This window comes from Ambystoma mexicanum, chromosome 11, assembly GCF_040938575.1.
Source record: "Ambystoma mexicanum isolate Mex_15411 chromosome 11, UKY_AmexF1_1, whole genome shotgun sequence".
NCBI lineage: Eukaryota > Metazoa > Chordata > Amphibia > Caudata > Ambystomatidae > Ambystoma > Ambystoma mexicanum.
In genome coordinates, this window is record NC_090934.1 from 138445557 (window position 1) to 138458267 (window position 12711).

The 12711-nt window shown below is 47.1% G+C and overlaps 1 protein-coding gene across 1 annotated transcript in view; it reads right to left on the bottom strand.

The window, feature by feature from the left end:
- SF3A3 (splicing factor 3a subunit 3) overlaps positions 1–12711 on the bottom strand; it is a 373604-nt gene that overhangs the window by 116867 nt on the left and 244026 nt on the right. The window contains exon 14 of the mRNA XM_069622664.1: positions 1395–1505. Within this exon, the coding sequence (XP_069478765.1) occupies positions 1395–1505 (111 nt within the window). The remainder of the gene's footprint in view (positions 1–1394; positions 1506–12711) is intronic.

The window sequence follows — 12711 nt, forward strand, 5'->3', positions numbered from 1 at the left end:
CCTATTTTGATTGATAAACTCCCATTTAAGCTCACCCGCACTTCGCCCTGGCCTTATTCCCATCCTGGGAAGAGTCCCTTATTGTCTCTCATTGTGGGGAGGATAGTGCTATCTGGGGACGCATGCCTTCAGATGGCTGCCAGAGGAGGGGCTTAGGGAGAGCACTGTCATTGGCTGGGGGCAGTATGACCCAGAGGACAGGGATTGGTTTAGAGGAGAAATACAGTTTGTAAGTGAAAGTGAAACTTTCTTTTACCGAGGATTCCCGGCCTGATGACGGGGAATATTCATGAGCATGCAAATGCATGCTAAAGCCCATGCTGGAGAACAGGGGGCTCCTCTTTCTCAGTCCAAGCATCCACCATCTGGAACTCAATCCCATTCATCATTCTCCACACAGACTATCACCCCACCTTCAAGAAGGATCTCAAAACCCGGCTCTTCCCTTCAGCATCCTCAAAGACTTAGTCCATCTATTGGGTGAACTATTACTCAGCCCTGACAGGAAAGAGGGGGCACTAAAGTTGCCAAGGTGGGACATAGGGCCCCTCACGGAATGCATTGCAGTCAGGCCTTATGATAAGCTCTGCAAGACCACACACGCTGGAACGGCAAGCACTCCATCACAATAGAACATAAGTGTAACCCGCCTGCCAACAGCCCACCCACCTCCATACATCTGCAATAAACACTGCTCGACTTTACCCACAACAGAATACAGCTGAGTCCCAAGAAAGGTCCGGTTCATTCTTTTCACATAATCCGTCTCCTTGACAACCTGGCACTGCACCCACCCTCTCTTCTGGGCTGCTATAAGGGATCCAACAGCTCCCTACCAACCTACCTACCTTTGTGCTGGCTAAAAATGCACACGCATTTTAGAAATCCTTCCTTCATTTCTCATCTCCGACTACGGTCTTTTGAAGGGCATTCATTGCCACAGCGCTTCGAGGCCAATAGAAATGCCATATAAAATAACATTGAGTGTCCTCACCTGCGCTTAGAGCATAAAAGATGCATTCCCTTACAACTGATCAGTTATTTATCATTATTCGCACTTCTATTAGGGACCCGGTAAAGCATTTCACTGTGGTATACTGGGGCTTCGGTTTCCCATCAAAACAAATCGTTCCCTCGAGTAAAATACAAATGATCAGCTCATGAAATTTACCAGCCAGAATGACAGGGTGTCTGCATTATTTTCATCTCCAGGAGATGGACAACTCCAATCTTTCCTAGCCAAAATGGCCAATGCAAGATATAATGGGGGTTATTCCAAAATATTGGGAGATTCATATAGTTAGATAGGTTAGGAAATACAGTGCCGCTGAATGACTGCTCAGTTGATTTTTGTTATGAAAAAGAATTGTATTTTACAATGAATCCATGCTTACCGCAAAATGCCGCTGGAATGCTTTGGGGCCGCGATAGGTGTAGTTGCCACATATTTCACAGTTGTAGTTGATGTTCAGGCCATGAAGCTTATATAACCAATAGGGGATGGGCTATAGGACAAAACAGAGGATCAATTTAATATTGCCTTGCTGTATAGCCTTTGGATTACATAAACACAAGTCACAAATATTTATAAGGCTGAAGGTGGATTTATCCCAACTGTAATGCACAACAAAACACCATCCATGCTGCGTGCAGTAGACCCATTAAGTGTTGATGGTGGGAGATTGTTTTAGAATTGTTATTTTACAGTCGAATAAACATTTGATTGATTGGTGAGAGAAGTCACCTGTCCTGCAAGTGTCCCATCTAACATCCCCAAAGGAACTGTATACATACAGCTTTCAAAATGTCAACTTGAAAGCAATGAGCCACACATAACGTCACTTTTGCCTCCATTTGTGAATAAAGGGTAGTGTACACTAGAAACAAACACTGAAACTTCAACACAGGTTGAGCTTGCCAACCACCAATCGAGACAAGTACATATTTACAACCACAATCCACTACGAGATGTTTTGCATCCTGTCCTCAGGCTAAACAAGGTAGGTAATACCAATTATTTGTATCCAATGCATATTTAATATTCATGGTTAGTAGAGTGAGTATCGTGTGCTTGCTCCGACTAACAATTTCTATAAAAAGCTAATTGAGAAGTAGGATTTTGAACCATGCGAAATTGGTGCAAATCCTGGCATCCTCATGACTAAAACCTTATGATCCTGAGAAAAAGCACATTGTCTTTATGTTGCAAAAGTAAATGCATTTAAAAGAGAGACAAGTCCTATACAAAATATAAAAAAGAAAATTGTACCATTGAGTTAAATCCATTGCTTACTGCTGGCTTGAAAAGTAATCTCACCTTACCCAAATGACCAAATGTGATGCTGGACACATCACTGTCTCAATTTGGGGTTTTTCCACCAAGGACTAAAATCTGCATCAGCTCCTAGAATATTGGAGCGCTGGGCTATAGTTCAATATTCCAACTCATTTTCAGACTATGCCTTAGGGACACACTCACCCACACATACATCATTTCATTCCACTTAAAACACAGTACAAACATTTGTCACCCGAAGGTATCTTAGTGCTAGGGAGGGAGGTACAGAACCATCATCAAAAAGCAGCAGTCAAACTAAAACAGATGTTTTAGCGGCTTCCTAAACGCCAAGTGATTTGACAAATGTTTTACTGTCAGTAGTAAATTATACCAGATTTGCGCAGCAACAACTGAAAAACCCAGCCCACCGATACGTGATCAGTAAAAAGAAGCACACAAAGCACAAACCGGCCGAGGCCGGAACAGTTAGGAAGGTACCTGGTTAATTTGGACGGGAGGTATTCTGCCCCCTGTCCATGCAGTGCCCGCAGGACAATGAAAACTACCTTAAACTTGATCCACTGCGCCACCGGAAGACAATTCTGGGTACGCAGCACTGGAGAAATATGGGCCCCATAAGTAGCCCCTGTTGCCACCCGGGCAACAGATTTTGAATGCGCTGAAGCCGTTGGGTCATACCCTTGGGCTGCGCAAGGTATAAAGAGTTACAATAATGCAAACCGCAACCACCGAAGGACGGAAGGTGGCCGGTAGCATGGGAAGTACCCTTTTTAGTGTTTTAAGATGGAAATGACCTGCTTTACACACTGCAGACACTTCATTCATGGAAAGAGGCCGAAAGAATCACTCCCAGATTCCTCACCTTGGTCACTGGAACAGGGAGAGCCAGAAAGAAGACACCCAGAGATCAGGATCGGGGGGTTCGGAGGGAGGGGGGAGCGAGGGGCACCATCACCTCCTTGTTGCCATTCAACTTCAGCCAATTGCGACCCATCCACAGCAGTCAGGCACAACATCTCAGTCCAATCAAGATCTAAACGGATCAGGATCTGAGTGTCGGAGTTGGGGAGAGTTCTCAGAAATTGGCTAATTCCTCTCTACCTTAGAGACACCCAGCAACTATGCCGATTTTGAGGACTTGATGTTTTTACCTGGAGAGAGAGTGCGAAAAAGGGTCTCACTCATGTATTTTAATGTGATTTTTAACTCTGCGTTTCTTCTGGTTATGGAGTCTGACAAACTCCATAGGCATAATCTTTTACATTGTGTCACACAGCACCTTCCAGTGCAGTGACACAGGGAAGTCTTTTAGATTTCCCAAAGGTTTAAATACCTTCTCTTGAATAAACTACTGTTTTCCAAGAGCAGTAAAGTACCTGTAACTTTCTAGACCCAGCACACACTATCTCACAATAGGGTGCTGGAGGTGTCACTTAGTATCCCCTTTGTCTAGCTTCTCATGTAACAATTTTGTGTTACCCTTTGTTAGGGAGACCCCCAGCAACTTTTCTGAATTTTTGAGGACTTGATTTTTTTTTACCTGGAAAGAGTGCGAGCCTTTTTTCCCACTCTTTCATGTATTTTGATGCGTTTTTTACTCTTGTGTTCTTTGATTATGGAGTTTTTGATGACGCAATAGGCATCTTTTCATGTGTGTCACAGAGCACCCTCAGTGCAGTGACACAGGGATGTCTTTTTAGACTTCCCAAAGGATTACCTACCTTCTCTGGGATCAACTATTGTTTCCCAGAGAATGTAAAGTGAAACTGACTTTACTAGTCTTCCCAAATTCCTAGACCCAACACACACCATTTTACAATGGAGTGCTGGAGGAGTTACATGGCACCCCCTGTGTCTAAACACACATGTAGCAATCAAATTCTACCCTTTCCTATTGTAAAGGCTGGTGGTAGTGGTTTTAAAACAAACTACAATGATTTTTCCCGACCGTGAACACCGGTAGCAAAAAATCACGGGAGCCATGTTTTTCAACCCTTTTGTTTAAACAGGTCCCTGTCTTTTTTCGCCGTTTCTTTTTGGAAAGGTCCTTCTAGTGTTTGTCTCTGCGCGCCAAACCAGGTTTGGTCCCTTTGTTCGTGTGCCTTTGGTGGGCTTCAGGATTAAGTCCACCCTTGGCGTCCGAGTGTCTGGGATGGGCAGGAAGTGAGGGAGGTGCCCGAAACTCCCTGTGCTTAGCCTCCTAGGAGACCCAAATGCACTCTGGTGTGATTGGCTGGCTGACTGTCCGGCAAGGACAGCCACCCTGCTGGGTGAGTGACAGTTAAGCTGGAATTAATGGGAAAAACCTGTTTAAAATGCGAGGCTTTTTGGCTTGGAAGACAAAGTCGACCACTGGACGAAGGAATGGAAGAACTTGAAGAGGACGCCTGCAGCAACTCCTGGACCGTTGTGCCCGGTGAAGCGCTGCTGCTGTGCAGAAGCTCCAGATTCATATCGACAGAGAAGCCCATGCAAGGACGACTTATCCATTCGAGTTGGTGGGACCAATCAACTCTAAAGTAAGCCACCTGGACATCCCCTCAGAGCTGGTTCAATTTCCACACAGTTGCTGCTGGAAACTGAAATGCCAGGGAGAGGAACACCAGATTGTGCGCGTTGCTTTTAAGCTGGCCAAGAGCTCCAGGAAGATCCTACGGACACCCAGAAGCAGGTCGGACCGAGCTTGAGCCACCTCAGAGTGCTGGACCCCAGATGCAAGGAAAGCCCATCTCAACAGCCAGAAACTGCGGTGGTGCCGTTTGCGGTAGACGCGAGGAGCTGAAACACCGAAGTGCCACTTGTTTGAATTGCTGGTTGCAGTCAGTGACCGTCCCATTGCAGGAGTCCACAGAAGTCCTCCCTCTTGTCCCCACGACTGAGGCCCAGGAAGACCAGGATCTGCAGAGCTGCACAGTAACAGAAGTCATCTGCTGCACTTTTCTTCAACCTGTAGAAAAGTGTACAGGCTGCACCTGTTCTCTGTTGGTGAGACTTGTGGTTGCTTTGTAGAGTTGTTGATGGCTTCTTTACTTCACAAGCCTAAAGAGCTTGTGGCCCTACTTTGAATTCCTCTTTTCTACAAAGACTTCTAAAAATATTGTGCAAGACGTTTACCTACCTCTGAGAAGTGCTTCAGTTCACCTAGGTTTTTGCTCAAATGACTTTGGCTTAGCCTGGCTGCCTTAATGACTCTTCCTCCCTCTGTGAATGTGTTTGGTCTTCCTTCCAGGAAGGGGTTAACTAACTTTGCATGAGGGGGTGGGGGGGAATTTTACAAAATACTTACATGCTTTAAGAATAATTGTGAGATCTCTTGTTGTGTCAGAATAACCTCTCTTTGACAAACTCTTAAGTTTGAGTCTAAATGCCAACAGTAGTATATTAATGTGCACAGTGTCCTAGTTACTAAAGTCACCCGAGGGTGTGGGAAGTGTGTGTGCCATCCCAAAAGGGCACTTACTGATTTAGGAATATTAAGAGTGTGTATTCTGAAGTGTACGTGTGTGTTACTATTATATTGCCCCTTCAGAAGAAGGCTTACTCTGTTAAATTAAGAATTTTTTAATCAAGAAACCTTGTGAGTTTATTTGAATACTTGTCACTGTGAATCTTTGTGCAACTCCCCTAAATCTCACATTGATCCCTCTTGAGATAAGCCTGGCTGCTCAACACGCTACCAACCTGTGTAGTACAAACTTATACCAAAGGTTGTGTTTCTATTGCCAGGAGGTCAGGGTTGTTGTAGTGCACCCATAGGGTACTGCATACAATCTTGCCTAACACTGTTGGCAGGCGGGGAGGATATATTGTAGAGTTGTTACACTAAAAATGTACTTTGCTTTTGTTCAACTAAAAACCTTCACAAGGCTAAGCTCCACTTGAAAAGCAATTGTAACATGCCACATATGGATAACTTAAGTCAGGAAGCCCTGATCATTTTAACAGAAGAACAACTGAGTGAAGTGTGTAAAGTCAGGAGTCTCCCTGTTAAAGGAAAGAAAAATGAACGAATTGCAAGATTGTTGAATCATCAAAGTTTGGGTAGTAGGCCTGTCACAGCTACTACACCAGGAAATGTGGAAAATGATTAGGAGGATGATAATTAAGAGTCTAACTCTAATATTGTTGTTGAGTCAGAGGAGTCGGAGGAGTCTCGGGAAGAGAGCCCCTCTTTACCTCAACAGGCCCTTTGGCCTCAACCTGTATCCACAGAGACCCCACAAGGTCCATCACGGAGTCCAGAATTTGTGTCTCTTGAAAAATTGAGAGTGGAGTTAGAATTCAAAAAGTTACAAATCCAAGCTGAAACCAAACATCAGGACATCAAACTAAGGGAAATGGAAATGCAACATAACCTTGAAATTAAGAAATTGTCTCTTGAAAATGTTCCTATCCCAAAGAGACCTTGCATGCCTAAAGAAGCAGCGAGTATGTATGATGTGAAACTTGATATTTTGGATTGGATGGGTGCTTTTGAATATAACTATGGGATTCAGGTGGGGCATGGCTTGGCAGCCATGGAATAGGCTGCTCTTCTCGGGTGCTCCCGTGGATCTGTGATTGATCCTGGCACTTACGAACTGCAAATTACCTTAAACTGAAAAATAAACGGACGTGCGGCTGTCGGAAGGTGGGCCCCCCCCGAGGTGTACAAGACTAGCAGCAAATTGAATGTGTACAGTGGCAGTGACCGAAGTGAGGAACCCGGCCCGCGGACCAGTCGCTAAGATGGCAGACACAGCCTGACAAAGGATCATGCCAGGATGCGGCCGGCGTTTCGGCTTGCATTGAAGCAACAGCAGGGACCGCTTTGAAGAACAGGAGCGCGGTACCTCTCCACGCCGTGCACCCCCTGCAACTACACGCATGACGAGATATTCAGCTACAGCGAGCCACTGTAGTGGCAGATCTGGAGAGTGAAGAAGGTCCCGTGATCCTGGAGTGATATCAAGATACACTGTGGCATTGGAAGTGCGGGGAGCTGACAGCGCGCCACCTAACAGCACAGTCCACGTCAACCTACTGCTGCAGGACTGGAAAGAGGAAGGCTACAATGCACCCCCCACCCCCAAGCAGCAGGGTATTGGGTGCACTAGATGCTACGAGGGTCACGTGTGCCTCAAGCAATGTGACGTGGGTGGCGTGACACTGTCCGCGGCCCCTTGAACTTTGGAGTGATACAGGAAGGTCTCGCCTAGAAATAGCGCTGTGGCATGGAAGCAATTGGTAGTAAGACGGCACATATAACAAAGGACACGATAGTGCCCAGGACCTGGTAGGCAGGTGACAAACTGCGGAGTAGGGGGAGAGCTCACACAGTGGACGGCACAGTAGGCCTGCACTGTTATGACAGGCATCCGTGGGTGAGGGGCGCCTGAATTCGACATATTGCACTAGTGGAGCAACCCAGCAATTTACACATGGAAAGGTGAAAGCCCCTGGGACTATTCCTCCACCTCAACTTGCAGAGCCCATCGCTGCTGACCTGCAGTAACTATACTGCCCTACATGCTGACGCACGGGGCGAAACCGAAAGGGTTACCTGAGGGCCAGAACGCATGGCGGAAGAATAAACCCCCCAATCCCCCCCCCCACCCCCCCCCCCCCCCCCCCCCCCCCAAGTACACTGCAAGATACCAATGCAGAAACTGAACCTTGCAGACCATGACGGCCGGACACTGTTGCCAAATGCAGGTATAGATACGCGAGATGATGCGCAGAAGCCAATAACAAAGTGCTGAACCCAGCCAAAAGCCGAGAGACTGTTACTGCCACCAGTGGGGAGTCTTATTGTGCACATGATTGGAGCCTGGCTAGAGCGAGCAACCGCTGCAACAGCCCATTGCACTACTTGGGAGGCAAAATGCTAGTACAAGTGGCCTAAAAACAGACACTGCGAGAGGGGAACACATGGTCTACCCACCCCCCACCAGGCAGACACGGGGAGGTTGAAATAAATTTCTGATTGCCTGACTGATATATTGTCTGCTAAGAAGCCCCTGAGCAGGCAGTCGATAAGAACCGGAAAAGTGATAAAATAGCATAACGCTGAGAAGGCCAGTGAGGGGGCAGAGGACATGGCGTCCAAAAACCGGTCAAAGGTAAATTACCTACGATGGACATCTTTACCAAACAGTCACAGTCACCGGAGGAGAATGCACCCGCAAAAGGAGTCACTCGAGATAAGATTGCCCCCCACGGGACGACCATCATATCCTAGAGGCCATAGCAGAGCTGAAATCCTCATGGGGAAGCAAGATCGATACGGCCATGGCGGAGCTGAAATCTGCACTAGAAATCAAAATGAATGCGGTCAGTGTGGATGTGAACCTCCTAAAACAAGATGCAAGGACACTGAAAGTGCGTACATGTGGCCTAGAAAGCAAAGTGAAAACCAACGCAGAGGTCAGCACAGTCAATGCTAAGGAGGTGTACATATTGCAGCAACAGGCGCGCAACCTGGAAAGCCGTGCAGAAGAGGCAGAAGGGCGAGCAGGTCGCAACAACATACGAGTGATGGGCCTGCCGGAGGGAGAGGAAGGTATGGACCCTACAAACTACGTGGAAAACAAGTTGATACAGGAGATCAGAGCAGGAGCGCTCACCCAATGGTTCACGGTCGAGAGAGCACACAGGGCTCGGCTTAGAAGGCCCCAACCAGGAGCCCCTCCCTGAGCGATCATTGCCAAGATTATAAAGATAGGGAAAAGATCCTGGAATATTTCTGCAAGAGCGGTACCAAAAAACAGAGCGTCAGTGACTGTCATGGCATATCCGGACTACACCATGCAGGTACAAAGGCAACGACTACACTATGTGGCTGTCAAGAAACTACTGTGGGAATCAGGATTTAAATACATGCTTCTGTATCCGACGAAGCTAAAAGTCCTACATAAAGGAAAGGCGTTCTTCTTTGAATAACCCGATGAGGCGGCGAACTGGCTAGATGCACAGGGTTGCCCAGCAGATGCAGGTGATCGTGACCAGAACGGACAGGATAAGTGAACCAGCTACCTACGGTTTGTTAAATGGGACCGAGGTTAAGTTAGCGGTTCCAATAATGACTTGGTCATATGGTAGTATGGACGCCCAAAAGGGACCACTGGGCATGTACATGAGGAAGTACATATTGACAGCAGGTGCGCCCGTTGATGTGACCCTAGAACTAGAATTTGATCAACATAATGCATAAGTGGGTGTCCGGAAAATGTGCGTAGTAAATTGTCATTAATGCGGGAGAAACGGAGACGGCGCGTTCTTAGCTCCAGTAGTTAGTTGAGTCAGGACACCAGTAGGGTGGTCCCAACCGCTGAGTTCTACTGATAGGACTAGATGCAGGACAGCCCGAGATCCAGGGATGGAGCTGGGCACTAGTTGGGGGATGGAGGAGTGGGTAGGGGGAGGCAGTTGGGGAGTTTGAAGGGGTGTTAATAGTGGGAGGGAGGGGAGTTGGGGGATAGGTTTTTGTTAGGGAAACTAGCTTACACACATGCGCGCCTGTGCTTAAAGTGAATGACGGGTAGGGACAATGGAGGGGACTGGGTATGGTCGAAATGGGGGGACCTTAAGATAGTTACTTGGAATGTCAGGGGGCTTAACAGTTACCTGAAGAACAAGATTATGATGTACTTAAGGAGACAGAAAATAGATATAGCCCTGATACAGGAAACATCTCACGTAAGAGAAACAAGGTGATACAGAGGAAATGGAAGGGCACCATCATAGGTGCAACGTACTCTGCTTATGCCAGAGGAGTGATCACTTGGGTAGCACCACATATCCCGTTTTTCACCTGCTACAGACCACAGTGGAGGCAGATGGGAGGATGGTGGCAATAAGGGGATTAATAGGAAATAGAGAAATATGCATTATCAATACATATGCCCCGAATCAAGACAGTGGCTTACTTCAAGACCCTATATAGCAAAATGAGCCCGTACCTGGGGAGTGCGGTGATATGGGGAGGCGACTTTAAATGCACGCTAGACCCAAGGGTAGACAGGTCAGACAGGAAATCAGACAAACCCACCCCCGCTGCCAAAACCCTAAAGACCCTGTTGGGAGACCTCCGGCTAGAGGATATGTGGATGTTACACCACCCACACGATAGTCAGTATTCGCATTACTCAGCCCCACAGAACTTGTACACACGGTTAGACTATATGTTTGCCTCACAGGAGAGGATGGTGGCAATAGTGCGATCAGATTACAAAGCGAGGGTCCTCTCGGACCACTCGCCATTGGTCTTAACATGGCAATATCTGCCTCCAAGGGCTAGGATCCCAACGTGGCGACTCAGAGCTGAAGCATTTAAAGACAGTGTTCAGTGAGGACCCGAGAGAAGAAATTATTGAATACTTTGAAAAGAACACTGGGAATGTTGAATCGGCCGGCACTCTATGGGAAGCATTTAAGGTGGCGAGGATCAGCTATAGCCAAATCCAAAGGGCTGCAGGGAGGCATACTAAGGGAACTGCAGAAGGCAGAGGCGAAACTAGAGAGTTTTGGGTAAAGGAGGTAATTCCCAGGAGGATGCTGAAACCATAAACCAATTGCAGCAGGAATGCGCAGAGCACTGGGAAAAATTGTGCAATTTAAACTATAAGAAATACATAGAGAGGCAACACGCGGGGGGAGACAAGCCAGGGAGATTGCTAGCATGGCTGTATAAAAGTGAGACCCCCCATACCAACGATCAGAGCAGTAAGGGGAGAGTGGGCAAATATTGGAAACCCAAGAGGGCGTGAATGGAGAGTTCCTTGAATTCTATAAGCGATTGCATGGGGACGTAGGAGGGCGCAAGGTAGCAAGATAATGAAAACATTAGAGCATATTGGCCTGCCAAAAATAAGTGCTGAAGAGCGAGAGGACCTAGACACCCCAATCACATTGGAAGAACTAGAAGCGGTCGTTGAGCACCTACCCACCAGCAAGACCCCGGGAGTGGATGGACTCCCCATTGAGTTTTACAAAATGTAAAGGAAAGAAGTGTTCCCCTCACTGCTCGGAATGTTAAATGAAGCATTTGAAACAGGGATATTACCAGAATCCCTGAGGGAGGCGATCATTATCCTACTCCCCAAACCTAACAAGCCAAGCACGGACTGTGGGTCGTATAAACCGTTGTCGATGCTGAACCAGGACAGCAAGATACTCCCGGCTGTGTTGGCAAATAGAATGAGACAGGTCATAAGCAGATTAATACACCCTGATCAGTCCGGATATGTCCCGTGCAGAAGCACGGATATGTCCCGTGCAGAAGCATATCAGACAACCTTAGACGACTTCACCAGGTCAGGTCAGAGCACACAATAGGAGACTCGAGCGAGATTGCAATTATATCACTAGACGCAGGGAAGGCCTATGACTCAGTCAAGTGGCCTTGGCTGATGGCAGCTCTAACAGAATATGGGATGGGACCCGGGTACCTTAAGTGGGGGGAAATTACTATACAGCTCACCGCTAGCCTGAGTTAAGACGGGAGCGATCATCTCGGAGAGTTGGCAACTCAGTAGGGGCACCAGACAGGGATGCCCTTGGTCCCCGATGCTGTACATCCTAGCATTGGAACCCCAGGCGATATACTTGAAACAATACGAGGAAGTTGGGATTTACACAAAAGGGGGACCACACTTAATTTTATTATATGCAGATGACATGTTACTATACTTAGATACCCTGAGTAAAGTCTTCAATACATTCTAGAAGCAATGGAGTGATTTGCGGTGCTCTCTGGCATTGCAGTTAATCCCAAGAAATTGTGTCTATTCCCCCTGGGGAGGTATATAGGGATCCAGCGGGAACAACTGCCAGTCTTACAAATATCGTGGGAGACCAGCACGTTCAGATACCTGGGGACTGACATTAATCACACAGTGAAAGCAGAATATAAACACAACACTGAGAAAGCGGTAGTGAACATTGAAAATAGCATGAGGTTCTGGACTAAGCTCCCCTTGGCTATGATGGGGAGGGGGTGATGTTGAAGATGGTTATATTGCCTAGGCTACTAAATTTCTTTGGGAACATACCATATATGATACCAAAGCCTTTCTTTGTCAAACTCCAGAGCATATGCAGGGGCTTCATTTGGCATGGAATTAGGAACAGAATTGCCCTATGGAAGTTACAAAACACGTATGAAAAAGGGGGTATAAAACGGCCTAATTTTGAGATCTATTATTTGGCCAGCCAACTGCAATACATTGCCAAATGGTTAACGGAAGACTCAACATCAGAGTCCAGACTGTTGAGATCGGAGTGTGCCCCGTTTTTTCTGAGAGAAGTGATATGGCTGCCCAAGCCTGAACTAAAAGGGCGCCCGGGGATGTTGGAATTGGGATGGAAGATGTGGCCCAAAGCTTGCCAGGTCATGGAGAAACCGACCCCGTGTTCTCCGCAAGTGCCGTTTG